The 27342-nt window shown below is 40.1% G+C and overlaps 1 protein-coding gene across 1 annotated transcript in view; it reads right to left on the reverse strand.

Moving 5' to 3' along the window:
* The window catches only part of M1ap (meiosis 1 associated protein), a 58536-nt gene extending 31804 nt beyond the window's left edge, over window positions 1–26732 (reverse strand). Inside the window, exons 1-3 of the mRNA XM_060383501.1 lie at window positions 26441–26732; window positions 17890–18075; window positions 8491–8659 (exon numbers count right to left, since the gene is read on the reverse strand). Coding sequence (XP_060239484.1) covers window positions 8491–8659; window positions 17890–18075; window positions 26441–26680 — 595 coding nt within the window. The 5' untranslated portion in view covers window positions 26681–26732. The remainder of the gene's footprint in view (window positions 1–8490; window positions 8660–17889; window positions 18076–26440) is intronic.
* Between the last annotated feature and the right edge of the window lie 610 nt (window positions 26733–27342).

The following is a 27342-nucleotide window of genomic DNA, read 5'->3' on the forward strand; positions in this document are numbered from 1 at the left end:
TACTACATAGATCAGGCTGGCCTTAAACTCACAGAAATCTGCCTGCCCCTGTCTCAGAAGTGCTGGGATTAAAAGCTTGAACAACCACGCTCCGCTTGAGACAGGGTCTTGCTATGTAATGCAGGCTGGCCTCAAACTTGGCCATCTTTCTGCTTCAGTCTTCTAAGTACTGAAATTCAAGTTTGCACCACTATACAAGAAACTCTGGAACAATTTTAAAAGATATAACATGGGCACTTGGAGTCTTAGAAGGAGAGAAAGGATATAGCACAAACATATTTAAAGAAGTAAAGGCAGAAAACTTTTCAACCTAGGCTACAGATTTAAGTACACAGGTTTGGTAGGGTGTGGTTGTGCCCACCTTTAACCCCAATAGTTGGAAAGCAGAGGAAGATGGATCTCTGTGAGTTTGTGGCCAGTCTTGTCAACAAACTGAGTTCTAGGCCAGCCACGGCTGCTCAGTGAGACCCTATCTTAAAAAGAAAAATAGACTATATACTCAAGTTCTTTTTCCTGGGCCCCCTAAGTGGTTGGATGAATCAGGATGAAACTGTATATTTCCTACTCAGTCGCCAGCTATTTAAAACACTTTGAAAAACACATCAAAGCGGATGATGAACGGTAACTTTGTAGTTTCTGTGAGAAGCACAGACCAACATAGTAGCTGATGCTGCTCTGGGTGAAGAGTGGAAGGGTTACATTGTCTGAATCAGTAGTGGGAATGACAGACAAGGTTTTCCCCTGAAGCCAGCGGTCTCGACTTATGTCAGAGAGCACCTGCTGTTGAATAAGGGGCATTCTTGTGATAGACTCAGGCGAGCCGGAGAGAGGAAGTCCAAGTCTGTTCACAGATGCACTGTGGACGCCAATCTGAATTCCCAAATTGGTCACTGTTAAAAAGGGAGAGAAGGATATTCCTAGACTACTGTGTCTCAGGGTTGGGGCATGAAAGGACTAGCAGAATCCTAAAGCTTTTCAATCTCTCTAAAGAAGATATCTGCCAATACATTGTCAGAAAGCTTTTAAAGAGAATAAGCCAAGGACCAAAGCACCCAAGACTTGGAATCTTGTTACTCCACTTGTCCTGCAACAGAGAGGCCAAAATGTTGCTCTGAAGAAACAACACATTAAGAAAAACAAGGGGAAGGGTTGGAGAGATGGCTCAGAGGTTAAGAACACTGGCTTTTTTTTTCTCCAAATGTCCTGAGTTCAATTCCCAGAAGCCACATGGTGGCTCATAATCACCTATAGTGAGATCTGGTGCCTTCTTCCAGTGCGCAGGAACACATGAAGGCAGAATGCTGTATAAATAATAAATAAATCTTAAAAAGGATCTAATAGCTTAAAAAAAAAAGAAAAACAAGGAGAAAACTGCAGAATACGCTAACCTTTTGGCCAAGAGAATGAAAGAAAGCAAAGAAAAATGGCAGGAACAGACTGCCAAAAGACATAGGCTATCCTTAAATAAGTTTCTATTTCTGAGTCCAGTAAAACAACAACAACAACAAAAACAAACAAACAAAAAAAAACTTTTAAGATTAAGAGATATATAATCAGATCTTGGAAAAAATCTATAGATTCAAGAGGCTTCTTAGTGAACCTTAGACAGGGTAAGTTAGAAGAAATCTATTAGTAATGTCATTATTAAGCTGCTGAAAACAAGCATTAAGGCATATTTCATGAAAGCAGCCAGAAAAATGATCCTTTCCAGATATCTTAAAATGATTTAAGGGCTGTCACTTTCAGATAGAAACCAGGGATGGCCAGAAGGCAGTGGCAGATCTTTAAATTACTGAAACATCCTAGGCAACCTATAATTCTAAGTAGGAGACAAACATGTTCATGAATGAAGGTGGAATACGTTTTTCAGATAAATAACAATGAGAATTGTCACTGCTAGAACCCACACTACAAAAAATTTCAAGGTCCTTCAAGGGAAAGGACATGATATCCAAGGGAAACTTGGCTATCTAGGAATGAATGAGGACCTTTGGAAATAGCAGAAAATATGGGTAAAGATGGAGGACTCAGGATTTAAGACCAGGGGCTAGAGAGAGAGTCCAGCAATTAAGGGCAATTGCCACATGACAGCTCATAACCATCTGTCACTCCAGTCCCAGGGGATCTGATCTCTGCTCTGGCCTTTGTGGGCACGGAACACATGTGGTAACTAGAGCATGAACAATAGTGCATGTGTCACCTAGGACTTAGAACCTGAGAGGCAGGACACAGGAGGCAGGAGTTCAAGGTCATCCTCCTCTGAGTTCTATAAGACCTTGTTTCAAAACCAAACAAACAAAAAGAAGATAGAATATACGTTTGAGATGGGATAAATGGACCTATGTAATTGTGAAGTTTCTGTATTTTACTTGAGATGGTGTTATATTAATTTTAAGTAGGCTGTAAAAAGTGTAAAATTAAATTTTAAGCCTTGTGGCACTATGTTAACTCTAATTAGACTGTGAAGAGACAAAAGATATGTAATACAACCCCCTAAGAGAAGCCACTAAAAATAATACGAAGATGAACAGTAAATTACAATTGATAAAATAGCATTAAAATGCCTTTTCTGTTTGTTTGTTTGTTTTTTGGGGACAGACCCTGGCTGGCCTGGAATCCACTATGTAAACCAGACCGGCCTCGAATTCTCAGAGATTTGCCTCCCTTTACCTCCTGAGTGCTGGGATTAAAGGCATGCACCACCTCACCAGCTAAATTAAAGAAATGATTTCTGTGTCTGTGTGTCTGTGTGTCTCTATGTGTGCTACATGTATTCAGGTGACTTTCGAGGCTACAAGAGGATGTTACATCCCTTGGAGCTGGATGTAAGTCGCTTGATGTGGTCAAAGAAACTGAACCTGGGTCCTTTGGAAGAGAGCAAGAGCTCTTAGCTGCTGACCATCTTTCTAGCCAAATATTTTAAAAATATTTGAACAACCTTCAAAGACAGGAAAGCAGGAGAAAAAAACACCCAACCAAAACAGCTCTAAAAAATGGTAGACCTAAAACCAACCATATCAATACTGAAGGAGTATACATTTCAAGTAAAACTTAAAAGTTATCAGAACAAATAAAAAGTTATAATAAATAAAAAGTTATAACAAATAAAAAGTTATAAAAATAAAGTATACAACAAATATACTTTATTTATTTTTAATTACATACTTTATTCATTTGTTTGTTTTACCGAGATAGAGTCTCTCTGTGTAGCCCTGGCTGTCCTGGAGCTCACTCTGTAGAGCAGGCTGGCCTCCAGCTCAGAGACCCACATGCTCTGCCTCCGCAGGGCTGGGATTAAAGTTGTGTGCCACCACTCCTGACTCAGATTTACTTTAATATAAATTCACGGATGGGTTGAAAGCTCATGTGTGAGAAAAGATGAATGTTAAGGACCCAGGAGAAATGAAAACATACATGCACAACAAGATCTATCCGTTATCTATCTTTATACCAGCGTATTCGTAGCCAAAAGTTGGAAACCAAAGTTTCCATTGACAGGTGAATAGTTTAAACAAAATACAACATTTATGTAAAATATTACTACTTAGTAGTAAAATGAAATTGATATAAACAACATGGACAAATTTCAATATCTAAATGAAAAAAGGCCACATACAAAAGTATGTATTGCATGGTTGTATTTATGTTAAATGCAACCCAATCTACAGGTGGGAAGCAGAGGCTGGAGGGTGGGATTGAGGATAGTGAGTCAAGAGGGGCCATGGAACATGATGACAGTGTTTCATATCTTGACTGGGGTGATGATTTGTAGGCGTATACTACTATGAAAACTCACTGAGTTGTCCATGTTGAGCGGATGTAACTTCTGGTGTGTAGATTATTTCTCAAACCGGCAAGGACAAATATTTAACATCTCAGTTTTCAAGTAACTTCCGATATTCTGCTAGATTCCTATTACTTCATGTAACTATAAAAGGGAGGTTGCTATTTCTCTGAGACCATGGTTTCTTTCAATGAAACAAATGTCTGTCTGTGTTAAAAATCTTTAGGTAGCAAACACAGCAGAGCTTCTAATTTAGTCTTAATGCCACAGGAAAATGACTTTAACACAGTTATTGGAGACTAGCTTGATGAGCAGCTGCTCATTCTGGTTTGTTCCCCAAGACACCCGCCTGACAACTGGTTGGAGTACAGAGCGGATGCCTCAATCCCCTACTCCTAATTCTTTCTGGAATCTTCTAAGAAGCACTGAATCTCTGTCTTCTTTGTTTGGATTGTTAACATTTGGTGTGTCCTGAGACTATGTATGGATAGGATATATTTCCAAGGGAGCTTGACATGGATCTCTGGTAAACTCAGGAGGAAATTTTAAACAGATGGTTTGTGAGCACTTAGCAAAGGAACCCGATATCCTTGTATACATGGCTGAGAAATGCAGGCTCGTTGACAGCCTCGTTAAGTTGATTTGTAACTGCTTCAAGACTTATATACCCAATCAGTGCAGACGGTTGTCAACCCAGACAGAGGCCGTCTAGATGCCAAAGTATATTGATCACTGTGGCCTTTTTACTTTTGGCATATTTATTACTTGCCCATTCTTTAGAAGGCTATTATAAAAAATTTATTAAATGCAAATGAAGACATACTATGTATGCTCATGGAAGTTCCAAAAGCTCAACAATAAGTAGACAGGCATGAATTCTTTTGTTGAACTTGAGATGTAGAATATCATTAATAATTGGGAGGGAAAGAGGGAGAGGGCTACATCTGGGATACAAGTGAATGTATGAAATTACTTAAAAATAAAAAATATTAAAAAAAGAATATCATTAATAGCACTGATATGCCTGTGTGCTGTTCTCTGATTCTCAGGTCAGAACTGAATTGAACTTTCTTATCATTCTTTTCCTTTTAAAAAGTAGTTTTACTACATTAAGCAACATTTTATTGTTTTAGTTTCCTTAAGCTTTGTAAAGAAGCACAGTCTTCTATATGCCTTTAGCTACTTGCTCTCTCCACCTCAATATCAAATATTCATTCACATTGTTCTGCATAGTTGTGGCTCATTCACTTTATGATGATGGCTCAGATTTCGTATTCCAGACAGTAATTCTTTACTGGTTATATGAGTTAGGGCTATAGTCTAATTTTTCTGACTACCTTTTTCATGGTGTCTGCTGACAAACAGAAATTCTGATTTTTAATATAGTGACAATTATTCAGTCTTCTCTTCTTTAGTTAGCAGACTTTGTGTCTCATTTAGGAAATTCTTTTTCTCACTTACAGTCATAGATTTTTTTCTTATGTATTTTCTTCTAAAAGTTTTTATCTTTCATGTTTAGGTTTTTAATCCATTAAAAAAGTTATGTATTTCATAAGGTAGAGATCCAACTTCCCTTGTTCCTATAAGGAACACTGATAGTTCTAGCATGACTTTGTAATTACATTCATCTTTTTTCATTGTTTTTTTCATGGCAGCCATGCCACATATCAAGTTTTCATGTGACTTTCTGCTTCTGGGATCAATAATCTGTTCTAGATGGGACAAATTATCTATTTCTGTGTCAGTATGATACTATCTATTATTTTCAGTAGAGCTGGGTGTTAAATCCAGAGCATGATGCATGTGAAGCAAAGGACCTGCGAGTGAGTTGTATGACAATTGCCTTATTTACCAACTTTATGAATCATCTTTATGAAACACCATTAGCTTAACATGAGCCTTAACTAAATGTGTGCATGCATGTGAGCATGTGCGTCACACACACTTTCCATAGGATTAGCTTGTCAAATTAATTAAAAAAAAAGTCAGCTGGGTGTGGTGGCACACATCTGTAATCTCAGCATTTATGAGGTTGAAATGGGAGAATCTGATTTTCCAGGACAGTTTAGCTTACATGTCACCTTGGCTTTGCAAAGCAAGACTCTGCCTCAGAACAAAATAAACAAAGTAAAGCTGGGCATGGCAGTATACACTTGCAATCCTAGCACTCAAGAGGCCGAAGCAGGACTTCATTGTTCTAGCCAGAACTACATTGCTAGACCCTGTTTCAAAAACCAAACCAAGCCAAGAATCTCTCTGTTGAGTACCTTTCTGTTTTTTTTGAAAACAATATTTTTATTTATGTGTATGTGACTGTGTGAACGCCATATGTATGACATATGTATATGGGTGCCAGGGAAGGAAGAAGAGGGCTTTGTATGCTCTGGAGCTCTATTTAAAGGTGGTTGTAAACTATCCTAAGTGGGTGATAGGAACCAAACCTGAGTCCTCTGGAAGAGCATTTTCTTAGTCACTGTTCTATTGCTGTGAAAAGACACCATGACCAAGGTAACTCTTATAAAAGAAAGCATTAAATTGGGGTCCTGCCTACAGTTTGAGGGGATTAGTCCATGACCATTAAAAAAGGAAGCAGACAGGCATGGCATTGGAGCATAGCTGGAGCTTGATACCCTGATCCACAGGCAACAGGATGAGAGAGAGAGATGGGGAGGAGGGAGAAGGAGATGGAAACGGAGAGAGATGGAGGGGAAGGGAGAAGGAGAGGAAGAGGGGAGGGAGAGGGAGAAGGGGAGGGAAAAGAAGGGGGAGGAAGAGGGAGAAGGAGAGGGAAGGGAGAGGGAGGAAGAGAGAGCAGAGACCAGGTCTGGCATTGGCTTTTGAAACCTCAAAGCCCACCCCCATTGACACACCCCTTCTAATGAGGCCACAGTTCCTAATCCTTTCCAAGCAGTTCACCAACTGGGGACTAAGCTTGCAAGTATATGAGCCTATGGGGCCATTCATTCACAATGACATAGCAAAAATGCTCTTAACTGAGCCATCTTTCCAGCCTCCAAGATTTCCTCCTAAGGAGCTAGAGCTTTAGATCAGTGGTAGAGTGCTTGCTTTGGTTCAAGGTACTGACTTTGATCTACAGTACTGCAGCAAACAAAAACAAAAAGAAAAAAAAATATTTCTGCATTTAAATAGCTCAATGGATAAAAGCACTTGCACACAGCCTAACGAGGCAGAGACAGGAGAACTGTCTGTAAATGCGCACTGCAGCTATCCTGGAGTACTCAGAACAGCAGAAACCAGAGACTCCTACTTTGAAACAAGGTGGGAAGCTAAAACGAACTCCCAAAAGTTGTCCCCTAACTTCCACATGTACATGCCCGCTTACACACACATGTGCAACACACATACTACTAATAAATAACACACAAAACAACAACAACACAGGGAAAAACCCTAACGAAGATAGCGGCATTAGCCTCATGGTTTTTGTGAGGCTAATCTTGGGTGCTAGAATTAGCGGAATTTACTAGATTGATTGAAATCATTAGGAATCTGATGGAGAGACAGGGCGGCTCACACATAAAGAGAGAAGATAGGTAAAGAAAGCACAGTGGTTTCTTTGTGAGAGTCTGTATGTATTTCTTGGGCCAATGTTTCCTCATTTTCCTTTAGGAGTAAAAAAGAAACATAAAAGCAAAAAAGAAGGGCCATGAGAACCATGTAAAAGTTTTATATTATGTTTGATGAAAAAAAATCACACAAAGTACAGCTCTATGACATAAACGTGCCAGGGGACATCCGAGGGGCAATGTATGAAAATAGAAGTGGCGTAACGGGGTAGCGGGGTTATGAGAGGCTTCTACACTGAAAAGTATTTTGATGTCATTTGTTTTTTTAATAAAACAACAAATTACTAGAATTTAAATTTTTTCTCAGTAACAGGATATTAAAAAGCACTACAAATACTTATATTATTCTACCATTAGTATCAGCACATGGTATTTATCTGTGGCAGGCACTGTTCTAAGTGCTTTTTGTCACAAAATTATGAAAATTTGGGTTACCTCTCTCACACACCCCTCCCCTCCCCCCCTCTTTCCTATCTCTTGTAGCTCAAGCTCTTTGGCCTCAAACATGCTATGTGGTCCAGACATCTCATCCCGCCTGCTTCCATCCCCCTCATGTTTCAATTACAGGTGTGGGCCACCACACCCTACTTTTTCCTTTAAAAAAAACAAAAAAACAAAACTGGCAGCCAGGCATGGTGGTGCATGCCTTTAATCCCAGAACTTTGGAGGCAGAGACAGGCAGATCACTGTGAGTTTGAGGCCAGCCTGGTCTACAAAATGAGTCCAGGATATCCAGGGCTCGTGCTACACAGAGATACCTTGTCTCAGAAAAAAAAAATTATTTATTTAATTTTTGTTGTGTATGGGTTTTGCTAACATGTACATCTGTGTACCATGTGCAGACGCAGTACCCACCAAGGCCAGAAGAGGGCATGAGATCCGCTAGTTACTAAACTAGTCCAGGACAGAGAAATCCCGGTCACTGTCTGAACTGGAGTTCAGACAGTTGGAAGCCACCATGTGGTGGGTGCTGGGAACCAAACCTGAATCCTCTGTAAGGGCAACACGTGATCTTAGGCACTAAGCTATCTCTCCAGCCCCAATATAAAAAAGGTTTGAGGCAGTAAAGATTGCTAGGTCAAGAGCAGCATAGTAAACAGCAAAAGGCAGGATTCTTACCATCATTGCTGGGTTCTTCAGTAGGAGATGGTGAATCTACATGCTCTTGGATGCCTTTTGTAACCTCAACCACCTGCAGCCTTCTGACGCTAAGTAGGTTTATATCTTTCAATCCTTCCTCTAGAAGTTTGATCACTTCTTTTCCAGCCTGAGAAGTCAGGACAGTAATCTAAAATGAAATCCATGAAAATAATCAATTTGTCTGCTCTTCTTGATATCCAGAGTGAGAAACATACAATGTATTCTGGAAGACAAATTTCTAAGTCTGTGGTAGCACCTATTGTATTTAGTACAAAGAGAGAGATTTAAATATAACTTACAAACAAGATTTCACTTGATCTTAGCTAAAAGGTTAAGAAAGATACAACTCACATTTCATGTGACAGATTCTGGTGGGACAGATAAGCATCACTAGTCCTTTCCAATAATTCCAGGCAGGGCTTAGACAGTGGCCAGTGAGAAGCCATACAAGCTTTTTAGTCTTTTTTTTATTTATACTTAAAAAATGTAAAACACTGGCAGCATTTCCTCTGCTCAAAATATTTTGCTTTCACAGGAAAACAGAGGAACAAGGTACGTGAGTTCCCCTCACTGCACCTTAGAGAGCCCATGGCTTTTCTCCCCACAGTGCGTCCATGTGTGGCATTCTCAGAAGGAGTCTCTGCTTTCTCAGCATGGGTCCAAGAGATGATTTCTTTTGACTCTAAATGTACTTAACTCTTGACCAGTATGTTGGACCTAAAGGAATATTAAGGTATTTGTGTATAACTGAATCCTTTATGCCATCAAAATGATTTTCTTTTTTGATAGGGATTCTCTGTATAACAGAGCCCTAGCTGTCCTGGACTTGTTTAGTAGACCGGGCTGGTTTTGAACTTACAGATCCACCTGCTTCTGCTTCCTGAGCCCTGGGATTAAAGGCGTGTGCCACCATGCCCAGCAAAATGAATGTTTTTAATTATCAGTTTTGCTTTGGATTTTGATCCTCTGAAAGCCAATTGTATATGCAATTATTTTATATGTAGATTTTTTAATTAGCGAAGAGAAATTCAGATGCAAGTACAGTTGCTACTATTATTTCGGAATACTTTAGCATTGTAGAACGGTTTTAGGTTCACAATGACTTTGAGAAGAAGGGCACAATGGTGCTTCCCCTGCCCTCACACATACTTAGCTTCTCCCTTATTGATTTCCTCTGCCAGATTAGTACATATATTGCAAGTGATTCATGTAAATTGACAATACCCCAAACCCATAGTCTATGTTTGGACAAGCTGTGAGTGTGGTATGTTCTATGAATTTGTACAAATATACAATGACATTTTCCTATTAGCATATTTTCATACAGGGTGTCTTCATCTCCTTAAAAATCCTCTGTGCTTTTTGCTCATCTCTCTCACTTCACTATTTTTTTTTTTAATTTTAGTACTGAGGTTGAACCCAGGGCCTTGTCCTTGCTAGGCACATACTCTATTCCTGAACTATATTCCTAGCTCATCAGTCACCTTTTCTACAGTCTCTAGAATTTTACATTTTCCAGGGTATTTAGAATCACAAATGATATATATTTTTAAAATCCTGGATTCTTTTATTTAGTAACATTCACTTAAGGTTTTTCCATGTTCTTTTGTACTTGACAGCTCATTTAGTTTAGGTGCTGAATAGTATCCCATTGTCTGGATGGACCATGATGTTTTATCCGTTCATCTACAGAGAGACATTGTGTTTCATGGGCTGTGACTGCATGCACAAAACCTGCACAAGATCAAGCCATCAAAGTCCCTGCATGGGTAGGAGAGGGGCTCATGAAGCCTCACCTCTAGCTCTTTACATTTGATGGCTGCTAGGAGAGGGAGAGTCAGGTGTTTTTTTGTTTGTTTTTCTGAGATACGGCTCCCAAAAGGATGGCCATGCTCCAGCAGATGGCCCCATATCCTTTGATTTATTTATTATTTATACAGTATTCTGCTTGCATGTGTGCCTGCAGGCCAGAAGAGGGCATCAGATCTCATTTGTGATGAGCCACCATGTGGTTGCTGGGAACTGGACTCAGGACTTTGGAAGAACAACCAGTGAGTGCTCTTAAACAGTGAGCCATCTCTCCACACCTCCAAGGCCACACATCCTTTGATAGACAAGCAGCACTACATGAATTCTGGGTTTTAACAAAAAGAGCACATGGAGCTGGGAGAGAAAAGCGGCAGTGGGGATTGGGGAGGACCTGGACGGGAGAAAATGTGGGTGGACTGGATCAAAACACAGTGAATACATATATGAAAGTCTCAAAAATGAAAAATAAAAATTCTTAAAAAGAACACTGTGTCGTTCCCAAGGTTGAAAAGTATGAATGTGTTAAATGATTAGTAATATTTAATACTGATTTGCATGATTGTTAATACATATGAAAATGGGATCAATTATTCTATTAATGTAATTATTGCTGGTTACTAATACAGCAACAGTTGCTCCTTAAACCTTTATTTCATAAATAACAGAGTCAGAGACCTGTTAGCTTTAATTTACCCCTTAAAGCACTGGTGCTGGGCAGATAATCAACCCTGCTTCCTGGCTGTGGACGCGGTACGGCTCGGTCACCCCGTTCCTCTGCCGCCATGCTTTTTCCTCCATCCTGGGCCATATCCCTTTGAACTGTAGGCCACAGCAAACCCTTTCATCTATCTTGTCTGCTTCCCATCCAAAGCCCCCGTGAGTATTTGCACATGTTTCCATCTGGGCTGCTTCTCTCCATCAGGCCTATCCTCAGGGCAAGCTCCTCCTGACCCGTGCTTCTAGTTTACGTTCATCAGTGTCGACCAGCTCCTCTCTCCCTCCTTCCTCTGTCCTCCCCATGATCCCCCTGCCACCCCAAAGCCCACGACCCTTCCTCTCTAAGGTTGTGTCTTGTCTGGCATTTGATGGCAGCAATGAGAAAAGCAACTAACACAGTTTCTTGCAAAATGTAACAAAAATTTTAACTAAAATCATCAGAAGCATGGCAGTATGGCTCAAGGTAGAGTGCATGCAAAAAACCCTGGGTCCGATCCCCAGCAGAGCAAAAGTAGAAAGGGAAAAGACAGAGAAGAAAAGTGAGACAGGAAAAGGCCATGTGTGACATGTATGAGATAGTGACAGTGCAAGTCAGTCCAACAGTGTCAGTAATTACTTTGAGTATCAGTGGCCTAGAAATACTACTGTGAAAAAAATAGAGACTGGACCGAAAGAAAGACGTGGTTATGTTTTGTCTACGAGAAACCCACACGAGAACTGGCTCAGCCAATAAAAGCGCTTGACGCTCGCTCAGGCTTGAGAACTTGAGCTGGACCCTGAAGCCCACAGCGGAAAGAGAGCAACTTCTGAAAGCGGTCCTCTCACCCCCATACTTGCACCATGGCACGCGAGCATGGACACACAGACACCAATAAGAAATAAAACAAACAAATAACATAATGTTAAAAATAATCCCACATTAAATATAAAGACAGACAGAGATGAAAAGAGTGTGTGGGGAAAAACACAGCAGTCAAAGCAGGAGGAGCTGCGTTAATTTCAGGCAAAGAAATATCAAGATACACAGAGTCATCAGAGACTAAGAATTATCATATTACACAAGGATAAAGAAATCAGTTATTCCAGATGACATAACAATTATTTTTTATTTTTGTTGTTTGTTTTTTAACAATTTGGTTTTTCTTAAATATTTGAAAGATTTTTAAAGTGTTGTGCAAACCTTTAATCTCATCACTCCGGAGGCAGAGACAGACAGATCCCTGTGAGTTTCAGGACAGCCTTGTCTACGTAGTGAGTGTCAGGGATGACAGGGCTATACAGTGGGACCCTCTATCAACCCCCCACCCAAATTTAGTTTATGTATATGGATGTTTTGCCTGCATGTAAGTAAGTACACTGCATGCATGATTGGTGCCCAGAAAGGCCAGAGAGGGTGCTGAGTGCCCTGGAACTGGAGTTAAAAAGGGTTGTGAACCAGGCACAGTTCCCTGAAAGAACAGCAGAGAGAAACAGATGGCTCCTCTGTGTTTACTAGAAACCTCAGCATTCTCCATCAGAAATGACAGATTCAACAGGCAGAAGAATCTTTGAGGCACAACTGAACACATTAGTCAAATCAAAAGATATAATCACCGTTTATAGAATTAGTCAAAATAGACAAATGTATAGTATTCCAGTGCTCAAATGGAATACGCACAAAAGTTGGCTGAACTATGGGCCATAAAGGAGTCCCTAGCAGTTTCAAAGAATAAAAATCATATATTGTCTGCTCCTAGACCACAGTTAAATTAGACTAGAAACCAGGTCCAAAGATGTCTGAAAAGGCCAGAAAGGTTGTGGTACACATCTTTAACCCCAACAGTCTAGAAGTAGAAGCAGGTGGATCTCTGAATTCATGGGCTATGAAGAGAGACCCTATCTCAAAAAACAAAACAAAACAAAACCAAACCAAACAAAGAGAGCTGAAAAAGTCAAACAACACACACACACACACACACACCATGAAACAAAAAGTAAAAATATATCAAAAAGTTTACAAATATTTTGAACTAACAAGAAATAAAAACACAACTTCTTGAAATTTGTATGATAAGGTAAAAAACAGTGCATAGAAGAAAATAGCACTGAATACGTATATTAGAAAAAAATGTATATTCGATGCCCTAAGCTTTCACTTTAGGAAACTAAAAATAGATGAGAAAATAAAGTCCAAGTAAGCGGAAGAAAAAACCATGAAGATAGAGCAGAAATCAATAAAGTTGAAATTATAAGACTGGCATTTTGAAGCAATCAATAAAATTGATAAAGCTCTAGCTTCTCTCTTTTCCCTTTCTATTTTTGCTCTGCTGGGGATCGGACCCAGGGTTTTTGCATGCCTGGAAAACACTCTACCTTGAGCCATACTGCCATGCTTCTTGTGATTTTAGTTAAGCAGCTCCTATAATTTTATTTTCTTTCCTATTTTTAGTACATGGATTATACTATTTATTTATTTATTCTTTTATTTTTACTTTTCGGAGTGATTGTCCCAGAACTTGCAATATATATTCATGACCAATCTACGTCTACTCTCAAGTAACACGATGCCATGTTACATGTAGTTTATTGAGGCAGGCATTGTGTAACATGCCTACAGTCCCAGCACTGGGGAGATGGAGTCAGAGGAACCAGAAGTTCAAGACCATCCTCAGCTACATAGCAAGTTTGAGGCCAGCATGGGCTAGGACCCTCAAACATGCAACAACAATCTTAATTTTTCTACCCTCCTTTGTATCACTGAAGCTGTTCATTTCACTTATTTATAAACACATGTGTATGTATCCAAAACCAACAAGTTGTTGCTACTGTTTTGAACAAAATGTCACCTATTTTATGAATTAAGACCCAGGAAAATGTCTTAATTTATCTTCACTTATTTCTTTTTTGATTCTCTTTACTTTTCAGATATAGACACATCTTTCTCTTTTGGATTTTTGAGACATGGTTTCTCTGTGTAGCTCTGGCTGTCCTGGAACTCACTCTGTAGAGCAGGCTACCCTGAAACTCAGAGATCTGCCTGCCTCTGCCTCCTGGGCTGGGATGAAAGGGTGTACTGCCACCACCTGACTGTACTCACTCATTTCTAGCACATGTTATTTTCCTCCCCCACAAATACAATTCCACAAATTGTAGCTTGATAAATTTTTTTCTGTTAAAACTAAATATTTTATTTTACCTTCTTTTTGTCTTGAATGTTTTTGGAGAAGTTGACTATAACCCTCATTTCTTCACCCATCTCCACTCCTGATAGTCCTCTTCATTTTACTAGACAGTTTTGTTTTTACTTTATTACTTTATGTCATGTATACATAAGATTTTATCTAAGGCCCACAAAAATGAGAAAAATGTGACTTTTGTCTTTCTAAATCTGACTTAATTCACTTAATTAGCTACATCCATTTTCCTGAAAATGAGGTAACCTCATTTTTCTTTACGGTTGAATGAAATCCATTGTGCACATATATCATGTTTCCATCCATACTTCTATTGAGAGACATCTAGACTGGCTCTATAACTTAGCTACTGAGAATAATGCTACAGTGAGCATTGGTGTGGACCATCTCTGTGGTATAGTGCTTACTTGCATGATCCTTGATTTCATTTAGGAGTGTGTTTATGTCTTCTTTGATTTATTACACACTCTTATCATTATTCTTTTAATTTTTGTGTGGGATTTCATCTGATTCATTTTCATTGAATCCATCACTGGGGAACTGAAATTTTTCAGTGGGGTCACAGTGCCTTGATTTCTTCATGTCTCTTATATGTCTTCACTGTTACTTGTGCGTTTAGGGTTATTTCATTGGTTAGATTTTTTTAAATTCAGCTCTAGTTTTCCAGTTGAAGTATTTGAAATGTTCTACTAGAACTAGTAGGGCTGAGGTGTCACTATTTCCCAGTGAACTATGATTGGTCTAACTCAGTAGAGAAACTCCAAGTCCATGTGCCAGGTTGTGGGCTCTATCCACAACTCCAGTCCAAGAGTAGACTATTAACTGCAGAAGCCACTACACCCCGCAAATACCAGTATTTTAAAACTGCCATGTACTTAACTTCAATAACTACTGGGATACAAAAGAAAAAGGATAGTACAGTGTGTACTAAGCTAGTAGTCACTACGGCTAGGAAACAGGCTGAGTAAGAATAGCGGTCAGTGTTGGAGCAACTGAGAAAAACAGATGGAAGGATGACATTTAGGGTATTACTGGGATCAACAGTGTGCACAAAAGCCACAGAAAATTATAATTAAGAGGTAAAGGGATAAGGAATGGGAAGGAGAGAGAGGAAACCAGGTAGGATAAGAAGGAACTTGTGTGGGTCGTGTGTAGGAAGAATGACTGGGAGCACACCATAGGATGAGTGCAGAAATACAGACTAATCATGAAACCTAATCAGGTGATATAAAAAACAAAGCAAACCATGAGAGATATTTATACAACCTGAAGGTCTAAAAAAAAAAAAATGACAAAGTGGGACTGGTGACACAGCTGGGTGCTAGCATGCATGCCCAACGCTGCAAAGCTCTGAGTTCAATGACTCCATGTGTATTATGTAATTTATAACATATCATATATTATATAACAGTAGTTAGGATTTTCTTCCATGAGAGGATGGGTTTTGGATTCCTCCTCTCCATATGATGTCACTTGCAGCAAACTGAGAGGGGATTTGAGGGCAGAATCTCCAGTACAAACTTGTAAAACCACACCTGTACATACCCAGAGTCCTAGTGGATGGTAGCATGCAAACCAATTACCTTTCGGGTTGAGTTTTTGTGCAGTGGCCAGTAGATGTCAGCACCTCCTCATTTCCAGTCCTCCACATGGAAGAGACTTTTGGGCAGTTTCCACCCATTAGTGCTCATGTGTATGTATGTATGACTGAATTTCCCAAGCTTCATTTATTACACTCTTATTGCACAAGGTTAGGTTTCTGATTTATTTGTTTGTTTGTTTTAGAGATAGAATCTTACTGTTTAGCTCTGGATGGCCTGTAACTCATTATGTAGGTGAGACTGGCCTTGAACTCATGGAGATACTTAATACCCAGTGCTGGGAGTCTCAGCTTGGGTTAAACTCTGAGGCTCTGATGTGATCATGCCTGAGCTACTGCTTATCATTTTAGCTCAGAATGTTTGTCCTGCCAGGACTCAAGCTGCTTCTGTTTGTATCATCCATGGTAGCTCAGATCAGCTCCTTGCTGGCCTGATGGTACTAGCTATGTAGCCTTGGCTGGCCTTGAACTTGCAGCAATCTTCCTGCCTAAATCTCTGAGTACTGGGATTGCAGGGATGTGTCTCTGTTTCCTGCTCTATGTTAGCATATTAATTCTTGTTTTCTCAAATTCTACAGTCAGGGGCCAGGTGTGGTGTTAGACAATTTATAATCCCAACACTTGAAAGGCAGAGGTAGGAGGAGCTCTTTAAGTTGGAGCACAGCCTTGTCTACACTGTGAGTTCCAGGCCAACCAGGACGAGATCGTGTGACCTTGCTTCTTCTAAGCATCTAAATGGAATTGTTGACTAGCTAAGCATTTTAATGATTGTTAGGACAAAGTGGCAACTTCCACCTGCCTTAGATGCGAAACTGGAAGTGGGAAGTTCCACACAATTATTTTTCAACTCGTCTGTTTGCAGCCAGAGGTCACTAACACTGGGATTATTTCAATTCACACTCACCCATAATTTATTTATGTTTTTAAGATAGTCTCAACCTGGCACCAGAATGGCACCAGTTTTGACATTTGCTTACTCCAAGAAAATTTAGTCAATTTGAGTCAAAAATTGATTAAAGACAATTACTTTTTGTTGTTGTTTTGGGTTTTTGTTTTTTGTTTGTTTGTTTGTTTTGAGACATGGTTTCTCTGTATACCCTTGGCTGTCCTGGACTCTCCTCGTAGAGCAGGCTGGCCTTGAATTCAGAGATCTGCCTGCCTCAGCCTTCCTGTTTGGGGTTCTTTTTTGAGATAAGGTTTGACTCTGTAACCTCACCTGGTCTGGAGCTAACATTGTAGCCCTGAATGGTTTAGTCTTGCCTCAGCCTCCTATGCTGAGAGTACAGGTGGGAACCATCCTGTCTGGCTTTAAGGGTACCCAGATAGACTTAAAACAGAACCAATTTATTAATGTTCACCTTGCAAATTTTAAATTTCTGGAGGAGGTTGTATTCAGATTTCATTTTCATTTCAGTTTTTCCTTAAGGTTCACTCTGGTCCCTGTTGTCCAGTTTCTCTTGATGCTCTGCTGCACATTAAGAACTGAGTAGGTGAGACTGGAGACATGGCTGCAGTTAAGAGCACTTGTTGGAGCAGGAGAGATGTGGTTAAGAGCACCTACTGTGCTCCTGAGAACCTCAGTTTGGTTCCCAACACACACAGTAGGCAGCCTATTACTGCCTGTAACCGCAGCTCCAGGAGCTCCGATGCCCCTGTCTCTGTGGGGATCTGTACACACATCCATATACCCCTGCAAGTCACACACATAACTGAAACTGAAATAAAAATTAAAAAATGCAAAGACACTTAATGTTCCCTCAGAGGATTGAAATTCAGTTCCCAGAACCTGGTTGGGAAAGTTATAACTGCATGTAATGCCAGATCCTGAGTATCCAAACACACACACACACACACACACACACACACACACACAGCAAGAAAAGGAAAACAAACAAACAAACAATGTACTGAGTAGGAAAGAAAAAGGTTATGGAAAAGGAATAATGTCTTCTATCTGCAGGTGGCTGATTGCCTCGCTTTGAAAATTACATTCAGAACAACATAAGGATAATAAATAATGAAACACCCACGTAGATGGAAATGGGAAATGGCTTCGTGTCCTAAAAGGCATTCTCTTACCTCCAGGGAAGTACAGGGCTGAGCAGCACTGGTGGCCATGTGTCTGCTGTACTGTTTGAACTGCTGGAGCCCGTCTGCTACTGCCAGTGGCAGTAAGGTAGGATGCGGTCTGTGATAGCCTTCTACCTGCAGCATGCCAAGCTCTGAGATGCAGGCCTGCAGGCGAACGAAGTTCCCTCTCACCTGCTGCAGAGGAAGAAGACGAAGCAAAGACAATCTTTAGTAACCCAGTTTGCTGGTTAGCTTTTATCAAACTGTCATACATTAGATTCACTGGGAAGAAGAAATCTCAGCCAAGGAATTGCCCACGTCAAACTGTTCTGTTAGCTTGTCTGTGGGGCATTTTCTTGACTGATGATTGATGTAGGAGGGCCTAGCATCCTATGGGGTGTGTCAGCCCTGAGGGGGTAGTTCCGAGCTGTATAAGAAATCAGGCTGAGCAAGCAATAGGGAGCAAGTCAGTAAGCAGCTTTCTTCCATGGTTCTGCTCCTGATTGAATTCTGCCTTGACTTCTCTCGGTGATAGACAGAGTAGAATGTGTAAGCCAAATAAACCCTTTCCTCCTCAAGTTGATTTTGGTCATGATGAACTATATCAATAGACACCAAAGTACCAAACACCCAGGCTTTGATTAATTGGTAGTTTTTTATTTCATCATCAGTAACTCCTTGGGAGTTCCTTCCCTTCTTAAAACCCTGTATGCTTCACCAACTCATAGCGAATGCCAATTGTAATGCCAGGTTCACGGGACCCAGGAGACGACTCGATGCAATAGCAAGAGAGCTTTATTATGAGACTGATCAAACTCGGGACCCAAGTCTCACTGACGCAGCAGTAGAGAAGTGGGACCCCGAGCTCTGAGTGAACAGGATTTTTAAAGGGAAAGTCTGTGAGCAGGGGGTTTCCATGGCAGCAAGCAGGGGGCCACAAGCCTTGGCGTTACAGAATTGGGTGAAGTTTAGCAGGGTGGGGTGGCCTTTTCTGAGGCACACAATCACAATGGCCAAGGCATATAATCACAATGGCTATTTTTCTAAACCATATCTGAAACATTGGGGAGAATTTTCCCACCTGACTTCCCACTGATTCCCATTGATTATTGCCAGGGAGTTTGTCTCTATTTTCTATGAAGCATTTATTCTGTATTGTTTCCTGGAGGCTGTTGCTAGGAGAGTTAACTTTGTTCTCTGCCAGGTGTACATTCTGTGATATTTCCTGGTACCTGAATTCAGCTCCCAGTCAAGATGGCTTTTTGCTTTAAAATGGAGTTATACTCAGGCTAACTATACCCAGGCTAACTTAAACTCTTGACAATCATGTTCTAAGTTTTGCACTAAAATTTTCCCTAAACCAGAAGGAAAATTTGTAGCCCAAAATCTTAGATTACGTGGATTTATCAGAAATAGGAAAGGAAATGTTTCAATTCCAATGAAAGGTCTAGTTGTAACCATTTTGTGTGTGTGTGATGTAGGTGTGTGTTTAGATTTATTTTTATTTTAGGTGCATTAGTATTTTGCTTGCATGTATGTATGTGTACCATGTGTATGTCTGGTGCCATAAAAGGCCAGAAGAGGGCACCAGATCTTCTGGATCTGAAGTTGTGAGCCACCATGTGGGTACTGGGAACCAAATCTGGGTTTCTGTAAGACCAACAAGTGCTCATAACTGGTTAGCCATGTCTCCAACCCAGGACTACTTAGTTTTACTTTGGGTGATCCACAAATTGAAAGTCTAAGAGGGTTAACTTTAGATATTATTTCTCAGCCTGTCACTAAGAGGGTCTCTATTTAAAAATGATGTTTTGCTGGCTTGACACTGTAACTCTCAGAAGGCTGAGGCTGGAGGACTGAGAATTCAAGGCTAATGTGGGCTATATTAAGAGTTCAAGGTTATTTGGGGCTACATATTGACACTGTGTCTCAAAATAACAACAAAACTGTCTCCCCAGAAACAATAATTCTGATGTGGTCTCTTATTTCACGATTGATAAGATTCTACTGAACCCATGCCACAAGAGCATTTCAGTGAAAAAGAGAATCTTGGCTTAATTTAAGGAGCCAACAAGTGACTCCCAGGCAAGTGAAGTGACCTCATGGTTCTCCTCATCTTCCTTTATAAAGACTAGTTCTTAGAAAGCAATATAAGTCAATATGATTCTAGTTCAAGGATACTTCTAAGATTTGATACATTATTTGAAGGAATTCTGTACATTAATATAAGAAAGGGGAAAGAACCCTGCTTTGGAATAAAAAAGCCTTCTTACTTGTGGTGGCCCCAGAGGCTTATATATTTGAATGTTTCTTCACCAGGGAGTGCAACTGTTTGATAGGATTAGAAGGATTAAGAGGTGTGGTCTTTTTTGGAGGAAGTATGGCACTGGGTGTGGGCTTTTGAAACCTCAAAAGCCCATGCCAGACCCAGTCTTGCTCTCTCTGCTTGTGAGTCAGGATGTAGTTTTAAACTACATCTCCAGCTCAAGCTCTGCCATTCCTACAACATGCTCTCTGCCATGTTTTTAATGGACTAAGCCTCTGAAACTGCAAGCAAGCCCCCAAGTGAATGTTTTCTCTTTTAGGTGTCACCATTGTCACAGTGTCACTCCATAGGAATAGAATAGTGACTCAGACACGACCCCAAAGCAGATATTTGCAATGCTTATAGAATCCATGAGTATGAGCTATAATGCTTCCAGGGTAGAAGATCGTGTAAGTCAAGTTGTTTCACATTTCTTGCTTTGCTTTTGTGTTCCTCTCTCCAAGTCTTGGAGGAGGAGGGGTCGCACAAGAAATTGGACATAATTCTGACACAAAGAAATGAGCAATCTAGATAAGGATATAAAAAAATCTATTAAAGAAATAAATGAAATCAGACCATAAATATAGCCTAGTGAGATTTAGTTATGTGTGTGTATGTATGTGAGTGCATATGTATATGTGTGTGTATGTATATAAGTACGGGTGTGAGTACATATAAACGTGCACAAGTGGGCACATGTCATGGTGGGTTTATGAAAGTCAAGGAAAACCCAGGGTCTGTTCCTTGCCTTCCTCCTTGTTTTGAGTCAGGGTCTCTTTGTTTAGTGTTGTGCTCTATGGGGCCTGTGAGTTGCAGGGATTCTCCTGTCTCTGCCACCCATCTTAACATAGGAGCTGTGGGGTTACAGACTGGTGCTACCATGCATAGCTTTATGTGGGTTCTGGGACCCCAAGCTCAGGTTGGCAAGCTTAAACAACAAGCCCTTTACCTACCCACTGATCTATCCCTAGTCTAGCTTAGTTTCCTTAATGCCCTTTTCCTTACACATCCCTTTTCTAATCCTTCTTTAGTATTTTAAGCCAACATCTAGGTATTGTGGGCATTTTTATGATCCTAGTCCTTGGGATTTTGAGCAGAAGGATGTGTGTTATCTTCCATAGGCTTTTTGAGCATTCTGTACTCCACCCTGTTTTGAGCCTGTCATTAAAACAGCATTCTTGATTTCATCTAATTCTTCTTCTCTCCAACCTTGTTTATGATTGATCATGGTCTTCTTTTTTGGGCAATGGGATTGCATTCACCTACCATACCTATATCCATTTTATTTATTTATTTATTTATTTATTTATTTATTTATTTATTTATAGTTTTATTTATTTTTTACATTTATTTATGGATCATGAGAATCAGAGCATGCCTGTGGAGGTCAGAGGACAACTTGCTGCAGTCAGTTCTCTCTTTCCACCATATGAGTCTCAGGGATTGAGCTCAGGTTGTTAGTCTTGGGGTAAGTACATTTGTCCTCTGAGCTATCTCATGGGCCCCTAACCTACCCGAATCACTTTGCTGTAGACGAGTCTCCTGAATAGAATATACTGTGCCTGTAATAAAAGGCTATCAGTTCAAAAAAGAATTTCAGTAGATGGGCTTAGCATTTACTGGTGTCAGAGATGTGTGTTCTTAGTTATATGATGATATACCTTGTTTTTTTTAAAGATTTATGTTATTTTTAAATTCTGCGTGTGTATGTGTATAGGTGTGTGTGGTTGTATACTTGTGAGTGCAAGTATCCAAAGAGGCATTAGAGTCCCTGAACTGAAGTTGTGAGCAGTTTCGAGTTGTCTACAGTGGATGCTGGCAATTGAATTCAGGTCCTTTGAACAAACAGTACATGCTTTTAACTTGTGAGCCATCTCTCCAGCCCCAACACTTTCTGTTTTACAGCTCTTAGAAAAATCACTGTATTGTGTATGTTATTTTCCCTTTTTTCTATACGACTTTCATGTCACAACTAGGGAGATTTTTATCATCATATAACTATGTTTATGTGATTTCTTTAAATTATTTCTCTAACAGTATTTAGATAATTCACCACATGACAGAATTATAATTCATTGTCTTATTCTTATTCTCCCTTTCCATTACACTCAATTATAGTCCACCACATCATCGTTCTTAGCACTCGCACTTATCTGTGTTATTTGTTGTGTTGATATGCTTCCCTTTGAGTGTCAACTACTAAGGGTGAGGAAATAAGCATTATAGCTAAACTTGAACATTCTGAACCCCAGTCCCTCATTGTTGATAATATATACTTTCAATAAATTCTTTATAATAAAAAAATTTAAAAGAATTAGGAAGAGTTTCACAGTAAGGACATTCTTCTGGAATCCTCCCTTGAGGGGAAAATTAATCATTTGGGTTAGAATTATTTATAGTCACGTCATAATGGATATAAAAGGAATTCTAATATTTTAATTATGAAATCTCCATCATGATTTCTTATAAAAGGTTCAGAATTACTTGAGGATACTAAAAAATTAAATGTGAGGGTAATCTTGGGTCCCTCCTAGAAGCGATTCCCCATATGCTATCTTTCTACATTTACATTTTGAGGTGTCTCTGTGGACAGAAAATGTCAGATGTCTATATAGCTCAGTGGAAATGGATTAAAGGCATGTTTTCCTTTTACTTTGGACTGTCTGTAAACACCACATGATAGCATTATTCCTGCAAAATTCTTGAGTTTCTAACTAGCATTGTCTTTCCTGTTCAACAGGAAGAAAGTTTTGGCTTGTAATTTTTTTTCTGAGTTACCATGAGGAATGTGATTTTTTTCAGGACTGACTATAGGTAATTAAAAGGCTTTACACAGCAGGTTTCATGGTGTGGTGGTAGAAGAGAAATGGCTTTGGTGCACAGCCAGTTCACTGCAGTCTCTGAAGAACATGACCAAGGACTTAGGCTGCCCTAGGACATCCTGTTCTTGGAATATTTGGCTCCCCATCTCTGACACCTTCATTCCTATGTCTTTGAGGCCCATAGCAAGGTTCTGCCAAGACTTCTTTGTGGAAGAAACAGGGAAACTTAAACACAGTTTTCTCTATTCTGAGTCAGTCTTTTCTACTCCTAGCCTTCCCTCTTTGCTTTTTCTAACTCGAGATTGCTAAAACCACAAAAGCTTTTTTTGTCTGGGGTCCACTCACAAATGAGACTGTCCCTTCATCTGTGTCAATGCATTTACCTCTCAATCATTCTGAGAAAAAATAGGAAAGCTGGGTGCGCTGACTCACACCTGTAATCCCAGCATGTAATAGAATGAATCAGGAGAATTGCCACAAGTTTGAGGCCAGCCTGAGCCATATAGTGGGCCCCAGGCCAGTCTAGTTGACAGAGCGAGACTGACTTAAATAAACAGAGGAAATGAAATAATAATAAAAACCTACCATCATCAGCAGCACTAACAGAATGTGGTGGGGGAGTAGACACTTTTCTCAGGTTGGACGCTTATTATTCCATTTCAGCAGGTGACTAAAGGCTTAACCCTTTCCTTTGGTTGTTGGTTTACTCTGACACCTGGCAGATCAGCTCTATTTCCTAGCTTGGTTAAGCTCCGGGCAAGCTCATGGTTTCAAGTATAAAACTGCCTGTTCTTCCTAAGGGAGTGATTAAGGGATCAATTAATTAAAAGATGGCCACCTATACTAGGGAGTAGCAGGGAGATGAAGAAAAATTATCACAACCCTTGATACTGGGTGGTCTTGTTTGCCTTTCCAGGTCACAGTCTACTTTTCTCTCCCTGGTTTTGTATCTTTGGAGGTCAATCTCTAAGGACCAATTCAGTGAGCTTCCTAATACTTCTGCTTCTAAAAAGGTGTGTCCAACGGAAGGCACTAGCCAGGGATTTAGATGGGGGAGTCCCATTTACCCATACTGTATTTAGCTGAGTCCAGGCTCTTCTCCACTGCAAAATTCGATTTTCAGGGTCCTTGTATCTACTGCAATGGTCCCAAATAAAATCTTCTGTGGTGCTTTAAGAAGAGTCATGAAGCCAGGCATGGTGGCACATCCTGTAATGCCAGAACTCTATGGGGCAGGGGCAGGTGGATCTCTGTGCATTCCAGGCCAGCCTAGTCTACAAAGTAAGGCCAGGACAGCCAAGCCTACATAGAGAAACCCTGTCTCAAAAAAAAAAAAAAAAAAAAAAAAAAAAAAAAAAAAAAAAGTCACTATGTTTTCCTTAACAAAGGTCGCAGGTCCCATGAAGTAGCTCTCTTTAGTCCTGGGTGGCCTGGCTGTTGCATTGTCTTTTGTTGCCTCTACCTAAACTCTGCCTTCACCTCTGCAACTATTCTCTTTCTGTATCTCTGAAAAAATTTCAGCTTGGGTATACCATCTGTTTCTGGCTTGCAACTTGAGTGATTTATGTAGCTCCTTAAAAAGATCCCTTCCAAAAGGAAAATGGGAGTTCTCTTTTCTTTCCCATGTGTAGTCCTTTCTTCTCTAGCTACTTTGGTCTGTCTGAAGTACCCTTTCCTCCCTGTGAATGAGAAATCCTTAGAAGGGCCATGTCTTAGAGACTGACTGATTAGAATTTCGGTACTGTGGAGTGCTTGCAATGTCGAGGTGCAAAGGCTAATTACCATTGTGGAGCTAGTTATAGCTCTCCGGAACCATCCCTTGGCCACCTCTGTGTCGGAATTAATATCTTATGACTAATAGATTAAAACCTTTAGAATATATTAACTTAGTAGACCACTAGCTTTCACCAACTCAAAGACTAAGAACGTCACCAGATGGTGTCTTGGGCCTATAGTAAAGCTTCCCCCATTTCACTGGACCTGCCTCTCTGATGTAGCAACCAGCGTATTTTAAACTTGCCTTGATTGATGACTTTCTTTGTTCTATAAAGCTATAAAACTTCATGAGACTGCTTCCTCATTGGAACATGGAATTTGGAGTAACTGAAATCTGTGTTCCCTTGCCATGGTCACATAAAATGGCTCCAAAATAAATTATCTCTTAATTATTCCCTTTAAAATGAGAATTGCGGTTTTTGCATTGATATCCCCAAATTGTTTTTTGTTTTGTTTTGATTTTTGAGATAGGGTTTCTCTGTGTAGATGTGGCTGTTCTGGACTTGATTTGTAGACCAAGCTGGCCTTGAACTCACAGCGATCTGCCTGCTCTTGCCTCCCTGAGTGCTGGGATTACAGTTGTGCACCACCACATCTGGCCTATTTTTGTATTTTTCAAGACAGGTTTTCCCTGTGTAGCCCTGGCTGTTGTGGAACTCATGCTGTAGACTAGGCTAGCCTTGAACTCAGAGATCAGCCTGCCTCTGCCTCCTGAGTGCTGAGATTAAAAGCATGGGCCACCATTGCCCTGCCCCAAATTGTTTTTGGGCATGGTGTTTTATCAGAGCAATATAAAGCAACCTTGAACAAATTTATATTATGTTCATACTTTATAGTACCAACAGATATATTATATTTTCACTTTAATTAAGGAGAATGAGACATTAATTTAAAAACGAGTGGATTCTACTTAGATCTTACCCACACAATCAGCAACAAGTGTGAAATTTCTTCCTTTCGTTATTTTAAAGATACAGTATACGCCCATTGAATTAGCAGCAAGTTGACTCAAAGAAGCTGTATGGAGTCACTGGATGTCTTTCCCATACTTGTGATTTTGAACTAAATCCAAGTGAAAAGGAAGACTTGAATTGTCTTTTAGGAGGAGGAGAGTAGATAATTGTGAGGGAGCTTTGTAAAGATAATGACCTCTGCCTGAGTCACTCCTAAAACTTTACCTGGTGTTTTACCTAGAGGGAATTAAAATGTCACTGGAGTGGAACACAGGAAAAATAGTTTCATGTCTTTTTTGCAATTAGGATTTTCTGAGCAAAGAAAATTAGGGCTTGAGTTTTATCCCAGGACAAGGTTGGAAGAAAGGGAATGGTTGAATATCCAGACTTCTGAAGAGATTTAGAAACTTCTTTAAGCATTTGCGTTTCGAAAAGGACAAAAGAATCTAGTTCTTTACATTTCTTCGCAAATGCTAGGGTCTCTCCTCTCTTGTGGAGAGGGGTGGTGTGCCACCTATTCCAACCCCCAAAAGAGATTTCTCTCTTGTGACACAAGCTCCCATATACACAGGATGACTTCTAGTTCATGTGGGCTAATTAGACACGAGGAACCAATTGTTTTTTACCGTAAGTAACAACAGCTGTGAGCTCTGCTGTGGAAATTGCATTTGCTTTCAGGATACCAAGAGTACAGATAGACTTACCACAAATGGGAGGATACACTCATGTTGGTTTTGTACCGCGTATAAGCTGAACAGAGACATACGGCTGGGGCCCATCAAACTGCAGGCTATGGAGAAAAAATTTTGTAAGGCCTCACAGAGGTTGGGGCAGATGTCAGCCCAGGAAGGTGCAGCAGCATGCACAATGAGAAGTCTTGGAGGTTGCTGACTAATCTTCATGGTACAGGAGGTCCCTCTACTTGTAGTTCTTTTTCGATGCATGACAGACAAGCCAGCATGCAACTGCAGCCACCACTTGAATAATGGATATTTTCGAAACCTAAGAAAATAGAACAGAAATGACAGGCTTTCATAAAACTGAATTAGGTACTTGTAGCAAAGAATATAAATTGAGGGGATAAAGTCCAAAAAGGATTCAGTTTGGGTATTAAAGCAAACTCGTCAAGGTCATACTATATTAATAGCACCCAGGGGAGCTGTATGTTTGGCTTTAGAGTATGTATGAGAACGCTTAGAGATGCTAAGTGGAATTAACAAAGAATAAAGAAGTTAAACAAAAGCCAAACTTCAGGTTTGTTTGTTTGTTTGTTTTTTAACAAGGTCTCATGTTTCTTAGGCTGAGTATGATCTTCGTTATTTAGCTGAGCATGATCTTCACCTCCTGATACTTCTGCTTCCACCTCCCAAGTGCAGGGATCATACAAAAGCATCACTGTGCTGCAAGTCAAGCTCTGCAGAAGCTATTTGCCCTCATTAGTTTTATTTGTGCTTATTATTTTATATTGTAACTGTTTCTATGTCTATTTTTCGCACCATATTGTAAGGTTTCTCACAGTGTGGGATACCTGCATAGGAGTTGCTGGTCAGGGAGGCTCTCAGAATAATAATGGCTCTTGTTATTTTTCTTGGTTTCCCCATTATAA

Source organism: Meriones unguiculatus, chromosome 5 (genome assembly GCF_030254825.1).
Source record: "Meriones unguiculatus strain TT.TT164.6M chromosome 5, Bangor_MerUng_6.1, whole genome shotgun sequence".
Classification (NCBI taxonomy): Eukaryota; Metazoa; Chordata; class Mammalia; order Rodentia; family Muridae; genus Meriones; species Meriones unguiculatus.